Genomic DNA, 23,011 nt, shown 5'->3' with positions numbered 1-23,011 from the left:
AGAAGGCTGATCGGCGAAGAATTAATGCTTTTTAATTATGGTGCTGAAGGAGACTCTTGAGAGTCCCATGGACTGCAAAAAGATCAAACCTATCCATTCTTAAGGAAATCAGCCCTGAGTGCTCACTGGAAGGACAGATCCTGAAGCTGAGGCTCCAAGACTTTGGCCACCTCATGAGAAGAGAAGACTCCCTGGAAAAGACCCTGATGTTGGGAAAGATGGAGGGCACAAGGAGAAGGGAACAACAGAGGATGAGATGGTGGGACAGTGTTCTCGAAGCTACTAACATGAGTTTGAGAAACTGCAGGAGGCAGTGGAAGACAGGAGTGCCTGGCGTGCTCTGGTCCAGGGGGTCACGAAGAGTCGGACACGACTAAACGACTAAACAACAACAACATACTACATTTTTAAAGATTTGCCTTGAGAGAGTCTTTAAACCTCTTTTGTTGACCACCAGCATTACGCTTTCCATTTTTAAGTTTGGAAGAGAGCAGTTGCTGTGGAAGACGATCATCAGGCATCCGCACAACATGACCAGAAGTACACTGCTTCTGACAGGGGAGGGAAGCGATACCCACCAAGGTTATTAGCTGTTGAGAGCCTTCTCCAGAAGTTCAGTCTTCTTCCTGTTTCCTTGCTGACTGTTCTGAGCACACCACATTTCTCAATCGCTCTGTTTGTGCAACATCTCTCTCTCTCTCTTCATAATTACACCGAGAGTCACTGGGGTTCACTTGTACTAAATGGGAAAGTCGGCCTTTCAAGAGCAGCCCATCCATCTTCTCCAGGATTTCCCAACTTAATCAGCCAGCCCACCGCAGCCCCGCTTGGTTCAGTCATTCATCTCCTTCCCCCTCAGGAGGCTTCCACCTTCCAGGGGTGGTGTCATCATCTCTGAACACCGAGCCTCCCCCTTTGAGATGGATAGACTTCTCTATTTATAGAGCCAAGAAACACGCTTGGGGAACAGGAACTTATTAGGCTGGAGAAAGAAGGAAGTTAAGCAGGGGCTCGTTTATTCATCGGCCTGTCTCAATCAGGCTTCCTCAACCTCAGCCCTCCAGATGTTTTTGGCCTACAACTCCCATGAATCCTCGCTAGCAGGACCAGTGGTCAGGGATGATGGGAATTGTAGTCACACAAAAATCTGGAGGGCCAAGCTTGAGGAAGCCTGGTCTAAATAATTTGCACAAATCACCTCCACCAAGCCAGACCATTGCTTCTGCTGTGACAGGCAGTAGCTCTCCAAAGTCTCTCCTGGACTTACCTGGAGATTCTGGAGACCAAAGGTGGGACCTTTGGCTAGCAGAGGAGATTCCCGGCCACATTTCCTTGCGGATAACATTCCAGGGGCCACCTTTCTGTCATGTGTGGCACCAGAGGGAAAAGCAATTGATGCAACTCTTATCTTGGGAGCCAGTGTGGTGTAGTGGTTAAGAGTGGTGGACTCGTAATCTGGGGAACCGGGTTCGTGTCCCCGCTCCTCCACATGCAGCTGCTGGGTGACCTTGGGCCAGTCACACTTCTCTGAAGTCTCTCAGCCCCACTCACCTCACAGAGTGTTTGTTGTGGGGGAGGAAGGGAAAGGAGAATGTTAGTTGCTTTGAGACTCCTTAGGGTAGTGATAAAGTGGGATCTCAAATCCAAACTCTTCTTCTTCATCATCTTTGTGAAGTGAAGTACATTTTGACTGCACAAAGGCCAGGGGGTTCAGTAACACAGACACACACACACACACAAACACACACCCTCTGAACCCCGCATCTAGGCAACCTGGCGGCATTGCTGCAATCCAGAGAGACACTTCCTCACCAGGCAAAAGCACTGGAGGAGGTTGTGGAGCAGAGCTGGTGAGAGGTGCGATCTAAAGAAAGGGCCAAGTGTGGGAGGTCCGAAGCGCCACATCTGTGACCAGAGCTGTGCAGCTGTTACTGGCCCAGAGATGGACAGAAGATAAATTCACTACCAAAGAAGAATGGCGGGTTAAATTGATGGATTATGTCGAAATGGCGGGAAGAATCAGGAAGGTCAACATTTTAAAGGATCTAGGAGTCTTGGTTGACCACAAACTTGACATGAGCCAACAGTGTGACGCGGCAGCTAAAAAAGCCAATGCAATTCTGGGCTGCATCAATAGGAGTATAGCATCTAGATCAAGGGAAGTAATAGTGCCACTGTATTCTGCTCTGGTCAGACCACACCTGGAGTACTGTGTCCAGTTCTGGGCACCACAATTCAAGAAGGACACTGACAAACTGGAACGTGTCCAGAGGAGGGCAACCAAAATGGTCAAAGGCCTGGAAACGATGCCTTATGAGGAACGGCTAAGGGAGCTGGGCATGTTTAGCCTGGAGAAGAGGAGGTTAAGGGGTGATATGATAGCCATGTTCAAATATATAAAAGGATGTCACATAGAGGAGGGAGAAAGGTTGTTTTCTGCTGCTCCAGAGAAGCGGACACGGAGCAATGGATCCAAACTACAAGAAAGAAGATTCCACCTAAACATTAGGAAGAACTTCCTGACAGTAAGAGCTGTTCGACAGTGGAATTTGCTGCCAAGGAGTGTGGTGGAATCTCCTACTTTGGAGGTCTTTAAGCAGAGGCTTGACAACCATATGTCAGGAGTGCTCTGATGGTGTTTCCTGCTTGGCAGGGGGTTGGACTCGATGGCCCTTGTGGTCTCTTCCAACTCTATGATTCTATGATTCTATGATTCTATGATTCTAATAAGGAATGGGGAAATTTTATAATCTGTCTTAAAAAAACCATTGCAAACAGTTAAAATCGTTAGTAGGATTAGAATATTACTTGTAGCTTAATGGTGAATTTTGGACACAGTGGAGATGTAAAAGATTTAGATTCTCATAATGTAGGCTGAGCCTAGTCCATGCCAGGGAATCGTTGGCCCGCGTCCTCAGATCCAGAGAGAGAGTAAAAGTAAACACCAGGAAAGATCCTTCTTTGGAGGAAAGCAGTTTTATTCTCTGTGCACAGGAGACAGCCAGCAGAATAAATTCTGGAAAACTGACTGCCCAGAAAATACCCCTCTGCAGATTTTCTTATACCTTGAGTGGGCTCTCTCCCTCCTCCCCACGCCCTCCCGAAACTTTTCCCAATCAACTGGAAAGTTTTCAACTTATTTTTAGCATGTCTATAGCCTTCTAAAACAGCCCTCCCTATTGTTCTTTCTAAGCGTCCTGCATCCCCCCGTCTCCTCCCGTCTCCTCCCGTCTGTGTCTTTTTTTATCTTGCATTCCTAAAGTAAAAAGCGAGGCTATTTCTAGCTTACAGTCTCTGTCTTATCTTGCATTCCTTGAGGGGCCCTTTTGCAGGTGAAGTTATTTCTAGCTCAGAAATTGACTTAGAAGAGAATATGAAGATAAGGTATAGAAAGCAAAGGTACAAAATATAGAAAGCAAAGGTACAAAATATAGAAAGCAACCCTTCCCTCTCCCTTCACTCCCTCCTCTTCTTATGAACAACCTAATACTTAGGTTCGTTCAGGGGTAGGGGTCTATAATCTCTCATGAAAGCAATCACGCGAGGTCCCATCATGCGAGACATCATCTTCTCCATCATATTTTGCATACATTGCATCAAGCAGGGCATACAGAAGCAGAAAAGCAATAGAAGCATTATTGGACCTATCACCATAGTAAATATTCTCCCCATCCATCCACCTGGGAAGATGCCGTCCAACCAAGACATATCCCAGCCCTCCTAAGTTTGTACAGGGACATGTGCCACCTTTTCAATGCTAGCCGCCAGATCACGGATAGCCTCGCCATGGTCTGAAATGTTGAAGCAACATGCTCCATTTCAGCCATTTGTAACCACCCATTGTAGGAGTTATGGGCACCCCACTTAGTCATCAAACGGGAAATGTCGGCAAGGGAGGTCGGGGAACTTTTTCTTGCCTGTGTCAATACACATGTGGGCTCTTCAACTAAAAAGAAAAGGAGAATCATCAAAGGTATAGATGGATTACGTCTCTTCCCACAAATACGATACCGTTCATGCCAACAGAAATACGAGAGCATCCATATGACAAGGGCGGTATATATCACTCCTACCCACCAAACCCAATATCTCCATGGTTCCTCCCACCAACATTCAGGGGGTGTGCTCATTGTTGAAGAGCCCACTGATATTTGTGCCCGACTACCTGTTGAGCCTCAAGGATGAGAGCCCACCAGTGAGCTGATGCTCCCACTATGTGGGTCAATTTTTCTATTAACCCTGTCGGGTGGATTGAACTCACGTGCTACCTCCCTAGTGACCAGAGGTGGCAATTCTTACTGGCACTTGTTTAGCAATTTCAATGCACACCTGGTTAAGGCTCCCACCCCTGCAATACTTGCATCAAGATAGGTTCCGTCCCATCTATCACCTGGATTAAGAGTAGGACCTGGTCTATCAAATGAGGTTGGTACAGTGCTCTACCTCCCAGATAACAGTTGACTACCCTCCCACAACAGCAAGAGCGGTCCAGAACTCGATAGATTTCGATCGTTTCTGCAACTTCCCGTATGAGCACTATCCACGCGTGCTGGACAGTGGTGTGGGAGAGGAGCCACAACGGGGCAGTGGGGTGTCTCAATACGGCAATCTCATCAAACCCCAGTTTCCAATAGCCAAAGAGCACGCCATCTCTTACCACCGGCAAGACGAACCAGTCGTAGCAGAGGCCATCAGGCCAATAAGGGCGGTATGGCTCAGTGGGGTCAGGGCTGTGGGACAAGTCTTTAATAAAAGATGCAGGAGGAAATGATTAACAATAGGACCCACAAAGGGGAGGAAGGAAGTTCAAGAGATTCCTTGGAATCTTGTTTTTACGTTGTATGTTCGATATGTGACTGTAAAATTTTAATCTAAAAAACCAAATAAATACCGTATTTTTCACTCTATAAGACGCACCGGACCACAAGACGCACCTAGTTTTTGGAGGAGGAAAACAAGAAAAAAAATATTCAGAATCTCAGAAGCCAGAACAACAAGAGGAATTGCTGCGCAGCGAAAGCAGCAATCCCTCTTGCTGTTCTGGCTTGTGGGATAGCTGCGCAGCCTGCATTCGCTCCATAAGATGCACACACATTTCCCCTTACTTTTTAGGAGGGAAAAGGTGAGTCTTATAGAGCAAAAAATACGGTAGATAGATAGATAGATAGATAGATAGATAGATGATAGATAGATAGATAGATATGGTAGAGATATATATATAAAAGAAGGGCCACAGCTGAGGCCCAAGCCTAAGGTTCTACACCCCTGCTCCGTTTTAGGATAGACTATAAGTTTTATGTTGCATTACAGTCATTTTTTTATGATCTGAGCCCCGTTGGGTAGATCGACCCTCACAGGTGAGATGTTGAGATCCTCACAGGTGAGATGTTGAAAGCAATACAAATGCTGTACCCTGAGAGGAAGTCTTTGTTCAAACTTGCAGGGTGCCAAGGGGGTGCCTGGCCTGGGAGGCTTCAAAGGACAGATAGGCCTACCTGGCAAGATGGGTGTCGCTGGACCACCTGGCCTGCAAGGACCTCAGGGTGAGCCAGGAGTACAGGTAAGAGACTTTTGGTGGGTTCTGGTGGTCAGGGGTGGAAGCAAGGAAACAGAACCTCCTGCGGGGCTTTTGTGTTTTGTTTTGTTTTGTTTTGTTTTGTTTTGTTTTGTTTTGTTTTGTTTTGTTGAATGCAATCCTTTCCTTAAAGCCAACCAAATTTATGTCAGTGACATAAAGTTAGAATACGTCTTCCAGCAAATGATGAAAGGATCCCATTTATCAAACGCCGAAACTAGTAGATTTAGCTGAAAGGCAACACATGAAGATCTGTATCGATCAGTGCGAGGCACCCCTAATTATTTTATTGTATAATTAGAAGAATGTTTTATAACCTTAGAAGGTTGCCTAAGCTTAGAAGGAAAGGTGGCATGGCTGTGACGGCCATGACTGGAGCTGTGCTTCTGAATTTGCCACTACACTGAAGTCCATTGCACTTTGGGAGGCGTTTGTTTGGCATTTAATATTGGGGGGGGGGCTGTGTGGTTTATTCCTAGCCTTATTTCCAGTCTTGTCAAAGCTGAAACAGGCTACAAGGGCAGTCCTGCAAAGAGCATGTCACAGTAGTCCGGAGAGGCGATGGGACCATGGGTCACAGTGGCGAGATCTGGGCCAGGGATGTGGGTGGTCGCAAAGATCAAGAGGAGAGCTTAGCGGCTGCTTTGTGTCATTTGAAAAATAAATTAAAAGAGCAGATGAAAAGTGAACTGGGCCAGGGTGGGAGGGATGGAGAGACAAGAGAGCGCGGCCTTCATACATGCTTTAAGAGGTTAGGACTTTTATATCAGTGGCAGGAGGTAATCACACTCTAAGAACCCTCTAAGAGATCATTAGCCATTCCCGCTTTGGTGCTGATTAGCGAGAGAACATGAAGAGTTTTTCCGCCTCCGCCACCTCTCTCTCTGTCTCTCCATCTCTGAACCTTAAATTATGGAGGAGAGCATGCAGTGGGGAGCTGTAGCCATCAAAGGGCAAAGAGTCCTCATGCCAGGAGTTTATCGATCTCGTGGCAGCGAGCAGAGAGAATGGAGAAGCACCTTTTCCTCCTGTGTAGGGTAGCCAAATGCCCTTTTCTCCAACGCAGGTAGGAGCATGTTTGTGTGGTTCTTTCCATCGCAGAACCAAAGGCTAAAAAAAACCTAGGCTAACGGGCTCATCTACGGATGGGAATCAATTGCTCATTACAGTCACCGGCCAATTCTGCAGAAAAACAAACGGTCTGACTCGTTGCAACAGTTAAAAACAAATGCATTGGATATAATTCTGGCCCCGCTCAAGAAGGCAGCAAAACAATTCTCCTGATCTGCACTGAGCTCAGGGAAAAAGGGTTTGCCAATCCTTGGAAGATAATAATAATAATAATAATAATAATAATAATAATAATAATAATAATAATAATAATAATAATAATAATAATAATAATTTATTATTTATACCCCGCCCATCTGGCTGAGTTTCCCCAGCCACACTGGGTGGCTCCCAATCAAGTGTTATAAACAGTACAGTGTTAAATATTAAAAACTTCCCTGAACAGGGCTGCCTTCAGATGTCTTTTTAAGATAGGATAGCTGCTTATTTCCTTCACATCTGAAGGGAGGGCGTTCCACAGGGTGGGCACCACTACTGAGAAGGCCCTCTGTCTGGTTCCCTGTAACCTCAATTCTCGCAATGAGGGAACCGCCAGATGGGGGTGGAGACGCTCCTTCAGGTATACTGGACCGAGGCCGTTTAGGGCTTTCAAGGTCAGCACCAGCACTTTGAATTGTTCTCGGAAACGTACTGGGAGCCAATGCAGATCTCTCAGAACCGGTGTTATGTGGTCCCGGCGGCTGCTCCCAGTCACCAGTCTAGCTGCCGCATTCTGGATTAGTTGCAGTTTCCGTGCCACCTTCAAATGTAGCCCCATGTAGAGCGCGTTGCAGTAGTCCAAGCGGGAGATAACTAGAGCATGCACCACTCGGGCGAGACAGTCCGCCAGTTTGTCCATCCTAATTCTCAAACACTATTGTGTTTTGAAATTTGGCTTCTCTGAATCTTGTGGCGCAGTTCTCCAAGCAAACAATGTGTTCAGAAATGCAAACCTGCCTAATTCTCACTTCCTGAGTGTGGGGTCAAAGCAGAGGAGGTGAGGGGTGTGGCTCAGGAGGGTGTGTGGCCTGGGGAGAGTCACAAGGGCCAAATAGAAAGACCTGGAGGGCCGCATTTAGCTCTTGGGGCAGATGTTCCTCATCCCTGATTAGGAAGAATCTGTAAGTTTAGTGTTGGCTCCATCTTCCCTGTAAAAGTCAGGGTGGGCAATGTGATGCCCTCTAGATGCTGTTGGACTCATATCTCCCAGTGTCAAAAAGCAGGCCAGCAGTAAATCACACCATTCAAAGCTGGAGTTAACTCTTTATTTGCATAAACATGATATCCACAGACTGGGTTGGGTGTCAGGCCTAATGAGCAGAGCAGCTTATTCCGGAGGAGGTGGGTTCTTCAACCATGAAATCAGTTGTTGAGACTGAAAGTCCGTGCTTCCTCACAGCTGTCTTAAGTCCCCTCCCTCCCACTGCTTTTTCCAAGCAATCATATGTGGGATGAAATCCACTGGGAGCAGTCAAGTACAACATTCCTTGTTTTGCTAGAGTGGACCTGCAGGGGAATGTTTGGTCCAGCCAGTTGAAACTTCCTGTTCCTCCTGGCCTGGAGCATCCTTCCTTGCATGTGACTAGTGGGTGGGCGTGACCTTTCCAGACCTGGTAAAAGGCCAAGTTACGCTGCTACCACCCTCTCGCTTTGACCTTCCTGCATCACCTGGACTGTACTGCTGACTGCCAAAGCAGTTCCCCAAGTCATCTCCCATATGGGGCAAACCTATTTGTACATGTTTGTAACATTAAGCCTTAAGCGTGCCTTCAGGGATCACACTGTGCTCTGCCTGATCGTAAGTAAAACTACTTTTTGTTGCTGATGAATAAGACTATGGTTTCTTTATTCTTTTAGGAGGGGTTCAAAGGGGATCTTAGCAGGAACACACAATTCAGTCTGAGCTAGATTGAATTGTATAATAGTAAAAGGCTCAGGCGAGTCCGCAACTTGTTTTCTGCTGCGTAAGAAGGGGGATGCCCTCTGCTAAGTGAAGAAACTTGCTAGCGCAAGTTAGGAAGGATATTAATAATCAATATAACTTCTCCTGCCACCCTCAACATTCCCACATCAGAGACTGCTCCTACATGCAGCCTGGCACGGCTCTGCCCTTTTCAGCCCTCTTCTGGTTCTGGGAGACAGGGGGGTGGTCGCAGCAGGAGGGGGAGACATCCCTGCCTCTTCTCCAGCCTATCTCATCTCTGCCCCTTGACTTCCCTCTTCCCACTCACCAGCTTCAGCTTCTACCTCTGAGTCTGGACTGCTCTCTGCCACAGCCTCTTCCTGCTCACTGAACCCTGTTGCAGTTTCCAGCACCACCTCTTCCCAGTCTTCTCCCTCTGACCACTCTTCATTGTCCCACCACCTCTCCCCTGGCTCTGAGCCTTCTTCTCTTGGTGGCTACCCAGCTGGTTCCTCCCACCATTCCTCTGCGTCCAACCAGTCCGTGACATCCACCATTGGCCATGGGGGTTGCCGATGACAGTAGCTAAAGTCCAATAACCTCTGTAAGGCACTGCATCGTCTACCCCTGGGATGAGTGGTCTGGTAGGTCCACTGTTCATCAACTGTCTTCTGCCAATGTTCACATCTCCCAGCATTGGGCTGTGGACATCTCCCCCAAAGGACATTGACTAGTCAAAGTTGCAGAGGAGATACTATAGGGCTTCCTTTTCTGTTTCCAGGGCGAGAGGGGTAGAAGAGGAAGGCAACAGCTTTGTCTCAGGGGACCCCCGGGAACTCCTGGCAACAAAGGAGGAGTGGTGAGTATTCTGAGCCCTGCCAGACCTGAGTCCTATGAAACAGAAAACAGAGTGTTGGATGGGATGGCGTGAATGCCATACAGATGTTTGTGTTTGTTTTCCAGACTGCCATTATTTGGGGGGTGAGAGTCATTCCCGTACCAGCCAATCCAGGTTGCCCAATTAAAGTGCATCATAAAACTGTGGGACTCACTTCTACAGGAGGCTGTGATCACCCCTGGAAAGTAGTAGAAGTAGTAGTAATCTATTATTTATACCCCGCTCGTCTGGCTGGGTTTCCCCAACCACTCTGGGCAGCTTCCAACAAAGTATTAAAATACAGTGGTCTGTTAAAAATTAAAAGCTTCTCTAAACAGGGCAGCCTTCAGATGTCTTCTAAAAGTCTGGTAGTTGCTGTTCTCTTTGACATCTGGTGGGAGGATGTTCCACAGGGTGGGTGCCACTACCAAGAAGGCCCTCTGCCTGGTTCCCTGTAACTTGGCTTCTTGCAGCGAGGGAACTACCAGAGGCCCTCGGAGCTGGACCTCAGTGTCCGGGCAGAACAATGGGGGTGGAGACGCTCCTTCAGGTATACTGGGCCGAGGCCATTGAGGGCTTTAAAGGTCAGCACCAACACTTTGAATTGTGCTCGGAAACGTACTGGGAGCCAATGTAAGTCTTTCAAGACTGGTGTTATGTGATCTCGCTGGCCGCTCCCAGTCACCAGTCTAGCTGCCGCATTCTGGATTAGTTGTAGTTTCCGGGTCACCTTCAAAGGTAGCCCCACATAGAAGTCCAAGCAGGAGTTAACCAGAGCATGCACCACTCTGGCGAGACAGTTCGCAGGCAGATAGGGTCTCATCCTGTGTACCAGATGGAGCTGGTAAACAGCTGCCCTGGACACAGAATTGACCTGCCTCCATGGACAGCCGTGAGTCCAAAATGACTCCCAGGTTGCGCACCTGCTCCTTCAGGGGCACAGTTGCCCCATTCAGGACCAGGGAGTCCTCCACACCCGCCTGCCTCCTGTCCCCCCAAAACAGTACTTCTGTCTTGTCAGGATTCAGCCTCAATCTGTTAGCTGCCATCCATCCATCCACCAAGTGTGGGATAATGCTTGCTTGACGTCGTCTGACCTCTCCACAAGGATGAATGCTCATTGAACAGGTCATCCGGAAGCAAGCTTAGTTGGAGCATATCAACTGTGCAGTCCTTGCCGACATGGCAACCTCCAGATTTCTTGACTACAGTTCCCATCATTCCCAGCCAGGCAAAAGTACTTGGGGTGTGGTCTGGGGAGAGGGGCGTGGCTGGGGAGATTTCCAAGGGCCAGGCAGAAAGGCTTGGAGGGCCACATCTGGACTCCCCAAACTCCGAAGGGCTGTCATTTCAGAATTCTTCCCATTCCGGCTTTGCAACTTGGCTTTCGCCTCTCATTGCCTCGTGATTCTTCTTCTGTATCGACTGCTGCAGGGACAGCTATTCCTGAGTCACAGCCTTGCTTATTTCCTGTGGGCAGCTGTCACTTGCTCCCCCCCCCCCCACCTCGCCGCTTAACAGCTTTCTGCCAGTGTCCCATCTGCGACTGATGCGATTTGCGTTGCCGCTCTGAACACTGTAAGCGAGAGCAGATTCAGAAAAATGGACCACCACGGCCTGCCTGTGGCCTTCTGGGGCATCATGTTGCTATTTCTAAACCACAAACCTGGTTAGAATTAGTTGCAGAACTGTTTTCCAATCGATCATGCCCATCTTTGATATCTAATCCTTTCCCCTTCCTTTATTATCTTCTTCTTTGAGCCTGTTTTGATGTGTTTTCCTGTTTGCTGGGACTCCTTCACTGCTAGCAGGGTTCTCTTAATACCGTATTTTTCCATGTACAGTGGTGCCTCGCAAGACGAAAAGAATCCGTTCTGTGATTCTCTTCGTCTAGCGGTTTTTTCGTCTTGCGAAGCAAGCCCATTGATGGATTAGCGGATTAGCGCTTTTAGCGGCTTTTAGCGGCTTTTAGCGGCTTTTAGCGGCTTATCGGCTTATCAGATCAGCTGATAAGCAGTTTAGCGGCTTAGAAAAAGGGGGGGAGAGAAAAACCGCAGGAACTCGCAAGACATTTTCGTCTTGCGAAGCAAGCCCATAGGAGATTCGTTTTGCGAAGCACCTCCAAAACGGAAAACTCTTTCGTCTAGCGAGTTTTCCGTCTTGCGAGGCATTCGTCTTGCAGGGCACCACTGTATAAGACTAGGTTTTTCCCCCTTTAAAATAATGACAAAAATTAGGGGGCATCTTATACACAGATACATCTCCGCCCCCCCCCCCCATTTTCTTAAGTCTGAGTCCCCAAAAATAGTCTTATACTTGGGGGCATCTTATAGACAGAAAAATATGGCCGATGGCATTGCTAACCTCTGTTTTGTAATGTCCAGGGCATTTGATCCTTTCTTGGTATACAGATACTTCACAGCAATGAACTGGGGGCAAATAGACTGAGCTAGTTGGGCCAGTGGGTCTTTCACTGTAGTTCTGTGGGAGTTTAGTATTGATTCAGGGTTCGGTGCCAGGATGCCTGGGCTGCAGGAATCAAGGGTGCATCAGCTCAGCAATGAAGAAACACTGAGGATCTGATATCTTGGATGCTTGCAATAGATTGTTGTGGGATAAGCAGCATGCTTAAATCTAATTAATACATGAAAGGGTTAAGACCATAGAGTAAGCTGTCCTGCCAGGCTTAGTTCGGTCACTCCCCCTCACCTTGGGAGGAAAGTAATCAAGCATATTGTTCCCCTTCAGTCTACCTGAGAAGCTCAGCGTGTGAAGAGGTTTGAGCTGGTTGCTGCAGCTCAGACCGCATGGCTCTTACAAGCCATAATTTAGGAACTTAGTTACCACTGTAACTAAGACATGTTTACTGCCTGTGTTTTTCTGGCTGATGTATGGGAAAACACATTAACTCAATCTTTGAAGAGTTTGTAAGCAAACCAATTTAAATTTGCCAAATGTGTGGTCTTTTTTACGCTGAGGGAAGAGGGGAACTTTGAAAGGAACTTAGAAAGGCAAGTTTCAAAAATCTAACAGCCTGTATTTCCGCTCTTTACTTTGTTGCATATTTTGTGATTTTAAATCTCTGACGGGGTTCTCTCACCAGCTAGCCCTTATCCCAAACCTGGATCATGGCATTTAGAGAATTCTCTCCTTATATACCTATTTTCCCCCCTTGCCACCAACAATTATAATTATAATGATAATAATAATTTATTATTTATACCCTGCAAATCTGGCTGGGCTTCCCCAACCACTCTGGGCGGCTTCCAAAAAAATATTAAAATACTGTAATACATCAAACATTAAAAGCTTCCCTGAACAGGGCTGCCTTCAGATGTCTTCTAGAAGTCTGGTAGTTGTTGTTCTCTTTGACATCTGATGGGAGGGTGTCCCACAGGGAGGGCGCCACTACTGAGAAGGCCCTCTGCCTGGTTCCCTGTAACTTGGCTTCTCGTAATGAGGGAACCGCCAGAAGGCCCTTGGCGCTGGACCTCAGTGTCCAGGTAGAATGATGGGGGTGGAGACGCTCCTTCAGGTATACTGGACCGAGGCTGTTTAGGGCTTTAAAGGGCTTTTCAACACTTTGAATTGTGCTTGGAAACGTACTGGGAGCCAATGTAGGTCTTTCAAGACCAGTGTTTTGTGGTCTCGGCTGCTGCCCCCAGTCACCAGTCTAGCTGCCGCATTCTGGATTAGTTGTAGTTTCCGGGTCACCTTCAAAGGTAGCCCCACACAGAGTGCATTGCAGTAGTCCAAGTGGGAGATAACCAGAGCATGCACCACTCTGGCGAGGCAGTCCACAGGCAGATAGGGTCTCAGCCTACGTACTAGATGGAGCTGATAAACAGCTGCCCTGGACACGGATTTGACCTGTGCCTCCATGGACAGCTGTGAGTCCAAAATGACTCCCAGGCTGCACACCTGGTCCTTCAGGGGCACAGTTACCCCATTCAGGATCAGGGAGTCCTCCACACCTGCCCGCCTCATGTCCCCCCAAAACAGTACTTCTGTCTTGTCAGGATTCAGCCTCAATCTGTTAGCCACCATCCAACCTCCAACCACCTCCAGACACTCATAGGGTTGATGATCATAGAATCATAGAATCATAGAGTTGGAAGAGACCACAAGGGCCATCGAGTCCAACCCCCTGCCAAGCAGGAAACACCATCAGAGCACTCCTGACATATGGTTGTCAAGCCTCTGCTTAAAGACCTCCAAAGAAGGAGACTCCACCACACTCCTTGGCAGCAAATTCCACTGTCAAACAGCTCTTACTGTCAGGAAGTTCTTCCTAATGTTTAGGTGGAATCTTCTTTCTTGTAGTTTGTAGATCTTGTAGTTCTTGTAATGTTTAGGTGGAATCTTCTTTCTTGTAGTTTGTAGATGTTGATGCAAATTTCTCCACCCATACCTTTTGTTTGTTTGCATTAGTGCATCTGTCTTTTCAACAGGGGGAGGATGGCCCAGCTGGTCGGAAGGGAGAAAAGGGAGATCCTGGACTTTCTGTAAGTGGCTTATTCATAGATTCGTGACTCTTTGGGGCCATCTGTCAAGGATTCATCAGCTGTCATTTTTTGGGGTCCCTTCCAACCCCACACTTCTCTGATTCTGTGACTGATTCCGTTTTGCAAAATCCTCCAAAACCCTCAGGAAATGAGCAAGAAGTTTGGTCGAAATAATAATAATAATAATAATAATAATAATAATAATAATAATAATAATATATTATTTATACCCCGCCCACATGTTCCAATTAACATTTGCAAAAAAGCCTGAAGCGTTTTTGTTAGGGATTGCAGGAAAAGACCTGCCAAGGAAATTGAGGAACATTTTCATGTATGTGACAACAGCAGCAAGAGTCTTAATAGCACAAGGATGGAAGAACGAAGAAATCCCGACCAAAGAACTGTGGCAAAAGAAACTGATGGACTATGCGGAATTGGCGAAACTGACACACAAACTGCGTGATAAGGACAACTGTGACTTTAAAGAAGAATGGGAACCTTTTACAGAATATTTAAAGAAACAACAAACTGAGTCAGACTCCTTGGCAGGTTTTTAATAAACAGACACAAATTTATTATTGGTAACATATAGATAAATTAAGGATCTTTACAATTTTATAATACGCAGAGATTAACATGTGCTGAAAAACCAGAGAGAGGAGCGGAGGGAAGTCTGGCAGGGGTGGGAGGGTCGGGTTTTCGCTTGGGGAGGGGGGGAAAGGGGGGGAAATGAGGATGATATGTTTTTGATAAATTGTTATGTTGAAACTCTTAATAAAAAAAGAGTTTCCCCAGCCACTCTGGGCAGCTCCCAATCGAGTGTTAAAAACAATACAGCATTAAATATTAAAAACTTCCCTAAACAGGGCTGCCTTCAGGTGTCCTTTAAAAATAGGATAGTTGCTTATTTCCTTGACATCTGATGGGAGGGTGTTCCACAGGGCGGGTGCCACCACCGAGAAGGCCCTCTGGTAAAGGGCAAGCTGGGGTGGGGTGGGGTCGGACTTGGTTTGGCTGCTCCAGAGGGATGTCTCCCCCTCTTCCTTTCCTCCTGATTGCCTTTAGTGGAGCAGAAGCTCAGTGGGTGGGGTGGAACAGGAAAGGAGGTTTGTGGGTAATGAGGAACGAGGGATGGAGGCTCACACCCAGGGCCGGATTTAGGTTTGATGAGGCCCTCAGCTACTGAAGGTAATGGGGCCCTTGTTATGTCCAGCTGTGCTTTCTCAACAACAAAAGGTCGCTGTTTTTGTGTGTGGAATATATGCTATCTGGTAATTTATGGACCTAATAGATATCTAAGGGACGCGGGTGGCGCTGTGGTCTAAACCACAGAGCCTAGGACTTGCCGATCAGAAGGTCGGCGGTTTGAATCCCCGTGACGGGGTGAGCTCCTGTTGCTCGGTCCCTGCTCCTGCCAACCTAGCAGTTCAAAAGCACGTCAAAGTGCAAGTAGATAAATAGGTACTGCTCCAGCAGGAAGGTAAACGGTGCTTCCATGCACTGCTCTGGTTCGCCAGAAGCGGCTTTGTCATGCTGGCCACATGACCCAGAAGGTGTCTGCGGACAAACACCGGCTCCCTCAGCCTGTTAAGCAAGATGAGCGCCGCAACCCCAGAGTCGTCCGCGACTGGACTTAACTGACAGGGGTCCCTTTAACTTTAATAGGTATCTAAAGCCATTTGCTTTAGATACTACCAACATAAGTTTGACCAAACTGCGGGAGGCAGTGGAAGACAGGAGTGCATGGCGTTCTCTGGTCCATGGGATCACAAAGAGTCAGACATGACTAAACGACTAAACAACAACAACAAAGCCATTTGCACATGTTGCCATGCAACCAGTCCATGCAGAATGTAGGCACCCTATATACAGAAAGGAGCAAACCAGTGATATTTTAGGGAGCAGGCTAGCAGGTGGGGCCCATGACTTACACCCCGTTCCGGGGATTCGAACCGCCAATCTTCTGATCTGCAAGTTCTAGGCTCTGTGGTTTAACCCACATCCCTGCGCTGAAAAGTAAACATACCTAATTCACACTTTCAGAAACACAGCACACGCATTCTTCGAAATTTTGAATTGCACTTCTCCAGCCATATTATGAGCACAAATATGCATATCCCAGAGTAAGGTGTTCACATAAATTCATATATTATTGGGAATAACACAGAGAGACATACTATATTTAGGGGAAAATGCTTTGCAAAAGTGTCTCTATTCGAGAAGGGGGAGTCATACATTAAATTCATGCTAGAATGCTGAAGAATTTTCATGATTTTATATATTATACACACACACACATATAATATTTTTAATTTAATGATTTTATGTTACAAAAAACAATACAACCATACTACCACTAAATAGAATTAAGAAATAAAAATTACATACCTCAATATTTAGTTTTCTCATTTGTTTTTTTTATAAAATTTTTTATTGGTTTTACAACATTTTTTAAACAATACAAACAAATAAAAAGACAAACAAACATGTATAATTTCATGACCTTTTTTCCATAACCCTCATTTCTCAGACTTCCCCATACCTCCCCCTTCTGCATCCCAATTTACTAAATTGTTTCAGCAACTTCTAAACAGTTTTTGTCAAATGCGTGTTCTCTTAATCTTTTCTTTGACTTGATCTTATGTCACTGTATCCCTTTTTCTCTCAACACCTTGACATTTTAACATTCATCAATTTTATAATAGTTCTTAAGATAGACTTTAAATTTCTTCCAGTCCTCTTCTTTAGTTTTCTCATTTGTTATTTACCATCTTATTTCCTCCCAAACATTCCATATAAAAACACACATATGTACAGACACCCACACACAAAATGTTAATAATGAAAGTGTATATATATATATATATATATATATTAAAAGTATAAACTAATATGGGGAATCCAACTTAAGACAGGAAAACCAAGGAACTGAGAGAAGCTTAAACTGCGGCGTTTGCCCACCCCTGGCAGGCAGAATCTACTTTGAGTACCAGGCAAGAGTAAGCTGGGAAGTAGAGTTTGCAGGATCCTAACCTCCGCGTTTCTGCTTTGTTGCGGCCACAGGTGGGAGACATAAAGGACATTGTCAGGAGCGAGATGAGCGACAAAGATGGTGAGCAAAGCCAAAGCAACCCCTCTCCCCCCCCCGCCCCCAATATTGAGACTGGCAGCCCCTGAGACTCCTCTACTGTAAATTGGATCAATTTGAATGCTGGCACAGTCTTGCCTGTCAAAGCAAATTTCACCCCATTAGCTGCAAACCGGGCTGTTTTGCCAAGCCAGTGGGCTAGATGAATCCCAGCTCTTGCTGGGCACGAGGTCTTCGCGGCGACCGTGACCTCCGTTGTGGGCGGTCGTGACTTACCTCCGTAGCCGCAGTTTGCAAATTCCTGCTCCCTGCGGGGTTGGAGCAGAAAATCCCTCTATTTTCACGCTGGTCCCTCTGTTTATGGCTTTTGGCTCTCTAGTAAGGAGATGGGAACCTCAGGCCTGAGGAATCAATGCGGCCCTCCAAACCTCTCTGCCTGGCCCTTGGAAGCCTCCTCATGCCACATTGCTCATGGCTCTGCTTTATACCCATTGTTTTGCTTTGCTTTGCTTTGTTGCCTGGCTAGAAGTCCTTTAAATCTGACAACCCCTCTGTTATGAGGACTATGGATGCAACCTCCTGGGCAGTACTGGAACTTAGAGGGGAGGGGTGTTATGTACTGAGCTGAATAGGATCCAAAATGCAGCAGTCTGATTGGTCCTAGAACAATAGGGTCCAGAATGCAGCAGTCTGATTGGTCCTAGAACAATAGGATCCAGAATGCAGCAGTCTGATTGGTCCTAGAACAATAGGATCCAGAATCCAGCAATCTGATTGGTCCACAGGAGCCACCCAATCCAGCTCCAGGTGGAAGTGAATCCGCAACCTGATTGGGCTACAGGAGAATCCCGGAATTAGCCAATCACGTGGGGCCCATTGTGTAAATAATGTATATAAAGCAGACTTTCTGGGGGAACTTCCATTCCTCCTCACCACTATGAGCTGAATAAAGAGCATGAAATCCACTCTCGACTCTGAATATATTTCACCCTCTTATTTATCTGGATGGATGGATGAATGCTTTGAATCAAATCTTTATCGCTAAAAGCTATAAGCCATCACAATTGGTCACAATGCGTGAAATACAAATACAGTGGTACCTCCAGTTGTGGACGGGATCCGTTCCACAGCTCTGGTCGGATCCTGACGTTTCCGCAACTGGAGGGACCGATTCTGCACACACACATGCGCGGGAAAAACCCAGAAATATACTTCCGGGTTTGCAGCATACGTATCCTGAAGTTTATTTAAGCGGAGGGATACGTAAGTGGAAGTTACGATCGTAATTGATTTAAAACTGAACAGCAACAACAGCAAAGCAAACATACAGAAATGCAAAAATCACACCTGCATAAGTTAAGCACTCCACTTCTCACACTTATGATATACTTGTCTTGGTGCCTAGCTCTCAACTTACTTGCAGCCAAGGCAAATTTTGCAACCTGTGCAGTAATAAATACATTATTGCCAGCCAGCAAAATAGAGATTTTGGATGGATGCTTGTGGGGTTTGTGAGAGCATGCATAGAAGCTATCCTATTGTGCAAAGTTAAAATTGGCTATTTGTTCTCCTTCCACTTTTGCCTCTAACCTCACCCACCACTGGCTTCTCAATTCGATCCTTTTACATGGTTTTGTAAGTTTTTGTGGTATTTTATGCATTGTGACTTGCTGTTATTTTTATTGATTATACTTCAGTAATTCTTTATTGTAACTGATATGTGTGAACTGTTAAATTATTATTATTTGCTGATATTTAATTTTACTGTTCACTATTATATTCTAATGGGTTGCCGAATATCGCTGCATTTGATATGTTGTCTATTTTAAAGTTATTGTGACTTATTTGTATTGGATCAGATTGTTATTAGGTGTGTGATCTTTACTGCCGCTCTTGTTGTTTCTTAAGCTTGTAGACCGGTTTACGTATAATAATATATAGAAAGGCAGTATACAAATTGTTAAGTTGTGGGTGAACATATCAGACAACACAGCGATTCTTCAAACAGCTCTTGTTTATTCAGAGGCCAGAACAGAACTAAACTGAAAGGTTCAGCCAGCCTGCTTATATAGAGCTCCACTACAACGTAACTGTAACAACTTTCTGTAACTATCCAATCACTGAACGTCACTTTCGATCCCTTATTTGCATATGTGGACCTGAACTATCTACAGTATCCCCCTGCTGGCCCAGGGTGAGAACTTCAGTACATAACACAAATTATAAGTGAAATGAAATGTGGCCCCCGGAAAATTGCCCAGAAGGAAATACGAACCTGAGCCTAGGGGAAAAGGTCCTCCCTGGCCCTACTCTATTGCCCTCAGAGCCAAACGAGGGAAGGGAAGGTGATAAGAAACCTTTTGAAACTGCACTATCCCAAAGTACTGTGTTAAACTCTCTGTTTCTCTTCCCTTTATCACAGCTTGTGCCGGTGAGTTGGAAACAGGGAACACGATGCTGTTCCAAGGGATAAGTATGGCATTTCTAAACTTTCAGGGAGGTTTGGTTTCAAATAGGTAGCTGAAGGAGGCAGAAATGTCTCATAATAAATAATTAAATAATAATAATAATAATAATAATAATAATAATAATAATAATAATATTGTGCGAGTACTTGGAGCTCGCAAAGCTGATAGATGCAATAAGAGATAAACCTAAAAAGATGGTGAAAGAAGAATGGGAATGTTTAAATAATTATCTAGGGGATAAGGGTTCCACAAGAAAGACCTGGTTAGGTTTAGAATGGCACTGCATAAGGAAATGTTCCCTGATGCCAAGATGACGGATTCTTTGGAATGCAGATAGAGAGAATTGCTAAGAATAATTATCTGTTGTGACCTTGACGAAAGCGTACAATAGACGAGCCTTCTTGTGTTTTGGCTCATTTCCCCTTTTGTTTCCTTCCCCCCCCCCTTTCACTTTTTAATTTCTTTCTTCCTTCTTCTTCCCTTCTTCTTCCTTTTTTTTTCTTTCTCATAATGGCTTATGTTCTATGCCATGTTGTCAGGGCTGCCACTCAGTCCCAGCTCACATAGGACCACGTTAGCCAGCGTTCAGGTTAAAAGAGTCTTTATTGGATTACAGCTTCCATTTCCAAACTGCAATATGCAGCCCTACTTCTTCTAGGTCAGACCGGCGAAGACCCGTCTGAGTCTCCGCCTCTAGCACACCAGCTTAATACCCTAGCCTTGCTCCACCTCCTGCGCCTTTCCCTCCGTCTCTGGGTCCTTCTGCCCCCCGGGGTCTCCTTTTTCCTACTCTCTTCTGACGCGGACCCCCCTGACCCTTCCGCCTCCTTGCGGCGGGCTTTGGGACCTGGTTCACTCTCTGGGCTGCTTACTGCGCCAGCTTCCGCTACATTTGAACTTGGCGCGCGCGCCCAACTCTCAACCTTCCTCTTGATCGTTTCGTCGCTCCCCGAGGTGGGCGTGACTACTCCTGACTCATGCCCTCCCTCCTTCTGAAAGCCTCCGGAACCCGATATCTGGTCCCCTTTCTCCCCGCTGTTCCCGTCTGGGTACGTGGGTCCCGATCTCCAACTGCTGCTCTCTGATTCCTCTCTGGACCCTTCTTCCTGGGGTGTCCCCCTGCTTTCCCCCCTTGCTCTGACTGCTGGCGCTCCCTTCTGGGAATCCTCGGACTCACTGGATAAGCTCGGCGATCTCGGTTCGTCATCCCCACTCATCTTTCCTTCGTATTCCTCCCCCTCGCTCTCTGTCTCCTCCCTTCTCTGCGTCTCTGCTTCTGAACCCCTGACATCCATCCCCCCCTCGAAGCCCCCCCTTCCCCCCTCCCCACTTTCAAGGGTGGTTGCAGGGTGCTCCATCATCACAGGAGTGAATGCCGGATACAGTTCGCTCCTCGTTGCTGGCCGCCAACTGAAGACCTCCGAGTCTTCCTCCTCGCGTTCGTCAACGGTGAGCTGCTCCGCCTCCATTTCAGTGCCGCCGTGCTCGAAACCGAGATCCTCCCCGCACACGTCCATGTCAGTCTCTGCGTCGGTCGCTTGACCTGGCATCTCCAGCCACCTCCGGCGCCACTGCTCCTCTGGCCGATCGTCCCACCAATACGAGGTGTCGGACGCCGAACCCTCCGGTGACCCCTCTGGGGAATGTGTGCGCTGTGCGGGCTCCCCGTCCGAGTCGAAGCCATGGAACGTGCTGGAGGAAAGTGTGGGCGTGAACAACCAGTCGTCGAAGAAGCCTGCTGGCATGGGTCTGTGTGGGAAAAGGGCATGAAACTCGTCCTTGAGCAGGGGTTCCTCCAAAGCGTAGTCTGGCACCCAGCTATTAGCACTAGCCCGGGTGCCCTCCCTGGCTAGGAGGTATTCCACTCCGTCTTCCCCCCATCTGGAGTCCAAAATCTCCGTGACTTCGTTGATGGGGTCCTGCTGTGGCAATCTTCCCGCCTCCGACCGCTCCTGAGACGGACTCGGTGCTGTTCCTGGTTCCTGGAACCTGTGAGGTGTCCTGTAGGGAGTGAGCACCGACCTGTGGAACACCGGATGCATCCTGGAACCCTCCGGGAGCACCAGCCTGAAAGCTACTGGGTTGATCTGCGCTTCGACTTGGTATGGACCGAGTTGCTTGTGCCCCAACTTCTTTTTGGCTAACGATCTGGTCGGCACTGCGTGGGCTGCCAACCAGACCCAGTCTCCCACTCGGATCTCTTCGCCAACCCGCCTGTGCTTGTCCGCTTGCACCTTGTATGCGTGCTTCGCTAGCTCCAGCTGCCGTCGGAGTTGATCGTGGACCTCCTGCAACTCAGACGCGAAAGCGTCCGCCGTCTGCGGTTCCCCTTCCCCCACTCTGTCCAGTCCCGGGAAGGTTCTGGGATTCCTCCCATTGTTGGCGAAGAACGGTGTCACCCCTGTGGACACGTGCTTCGTGTTGTTGTAGGCGAACTCGGCGAGCGGCAGGTAATCCACCCACGTCGCAGGCTGTTGATTGGCATAGCATCTCAGGTACTGCTGCATGATGGCATTGACCCTCTCCGCTTGCCCGTTGGTCTGCGGGTGTCTCGCTGATGTCAGGTTGATTTTGACGTTCAGGAAGCCCATCAGCTTCTGCCAGAAATTCGAGATGAACTGGCGACCGCGGTCGGACAGTATAGACCGCGGCAGCCCGTGCACTTTGAACACGTGATCTATGAACAGTTTGGCTGTTTGTTCTGCCATGGCCACCTTCGCACACGGTATGAAGTGTGCCATCTTGGTGAACAAGTCCACCACCACTAGTACAGCCGTCTTGCCTCTCGAGCTGGGTAGATCCGTGACAAAGTCCAGGGCCACCCTCTCCCACGGTTCAAACGGCGTTTGCAGCGGTTCGAGCAGTCCCGCCGGTGGTTTGTGCACCGGCTTGGCCCTCTGGCAGGTGTCGCACCTCGCGACGTAGTCCGCGACTTCCCCTCTCAGTCTGGGCCACCAAAAGTCCCTTGCGACTAATTCCACCTTTTTTTCCGTGCCAAAGTGCCCGGCCGTGGGTGCGTCGTGCAACTGCTGCAGTACCTTGGCGCGAAGTTCATCTCCAGGCACGTAGATGGCCCCTTTACGTAAGAGCAAGCCGTCCCGTATCTGGAACTCGTCGCTCTTCGCCGTGCCCTTGTGCACCTCGGCCATCTTCGCCTGCGCGAATGAGTCGTCCTGCAACGCCCGCCGCACCGCCTCCAGGTCTACTGTGGCTGAAGCGCACGCCCACGCTGTTGGCGCGAAGATGTGCATGGCTGCCGCTGGCGTCGCCTCTTCGAGGTATTGCGGTTTTCGGGACAGTGCATCCGCCATGATGTTGGTGTCGCCTGGGACGTACTCTATTCGGAAATCGAAGTCAGCAAAGAACTCCGCCCAACGTATCTGCCTCTGGTTCAGGAACTTCGCCGTGCGCCAGTGCTCCAGATTCTTGTGGTCCGTGCAGACCTGCACCGTGTGCTTGGCGCCGATCAGGAAGTGCCTCCATGC

The 23,011-nt window shown here is 47.7% G+C and overlaps 1 protein-coding gene across 1 annotated transcript in view; it reads left to right on the top strand.

The window, feature by feature from the left end:
* Positions 1 to 23,011, top strand: part of LOC308596891 (uncharacterized protein) — a 233,865-nt gene that overhangs the window by 190,349 nt on the left and 20,505 nt on the right. Inside the window, exons 82-85 of the mRNA XM_081212195.1 lie at positions 5,444 to 5,560; positions 9,370 to 9,447; positions 13,917 to 13,970; positions 17,034 to 17,082. Coding sequence (XP_081068321.1) covers positions 5,444 to 5,560; positions 9,370 to 9,447; positions 13,917 to 13,970; positions 17,034 to 17,082 — 298 coding nt within the window. The remainder of the gene's footprint in view (positions 1 to 5,443; positions 5,561 to 9,369; positions 9,448 to 13,916; positions 13,971 to 17,033; positions 17,083 to 23,011) is intronic.

Source organism: Podarcis bocagei (assembly GCF_964188305.1).
Source record: "Podarcis bocagei genome assembly, chromosome: 10".
In the NCBI taxonomy this organism is placed as follows: Eukaryota; Metazoa; Chordata; class Lepidosauria; order Squamata; family Lacertidae; genus Podarcis; species Podarcis bocagei.
The sequence above is the reverse complement of the archived record's forward strand: the minus strand, read 5'-3'. Positions and strand labels throughout refer to the sequence as shown.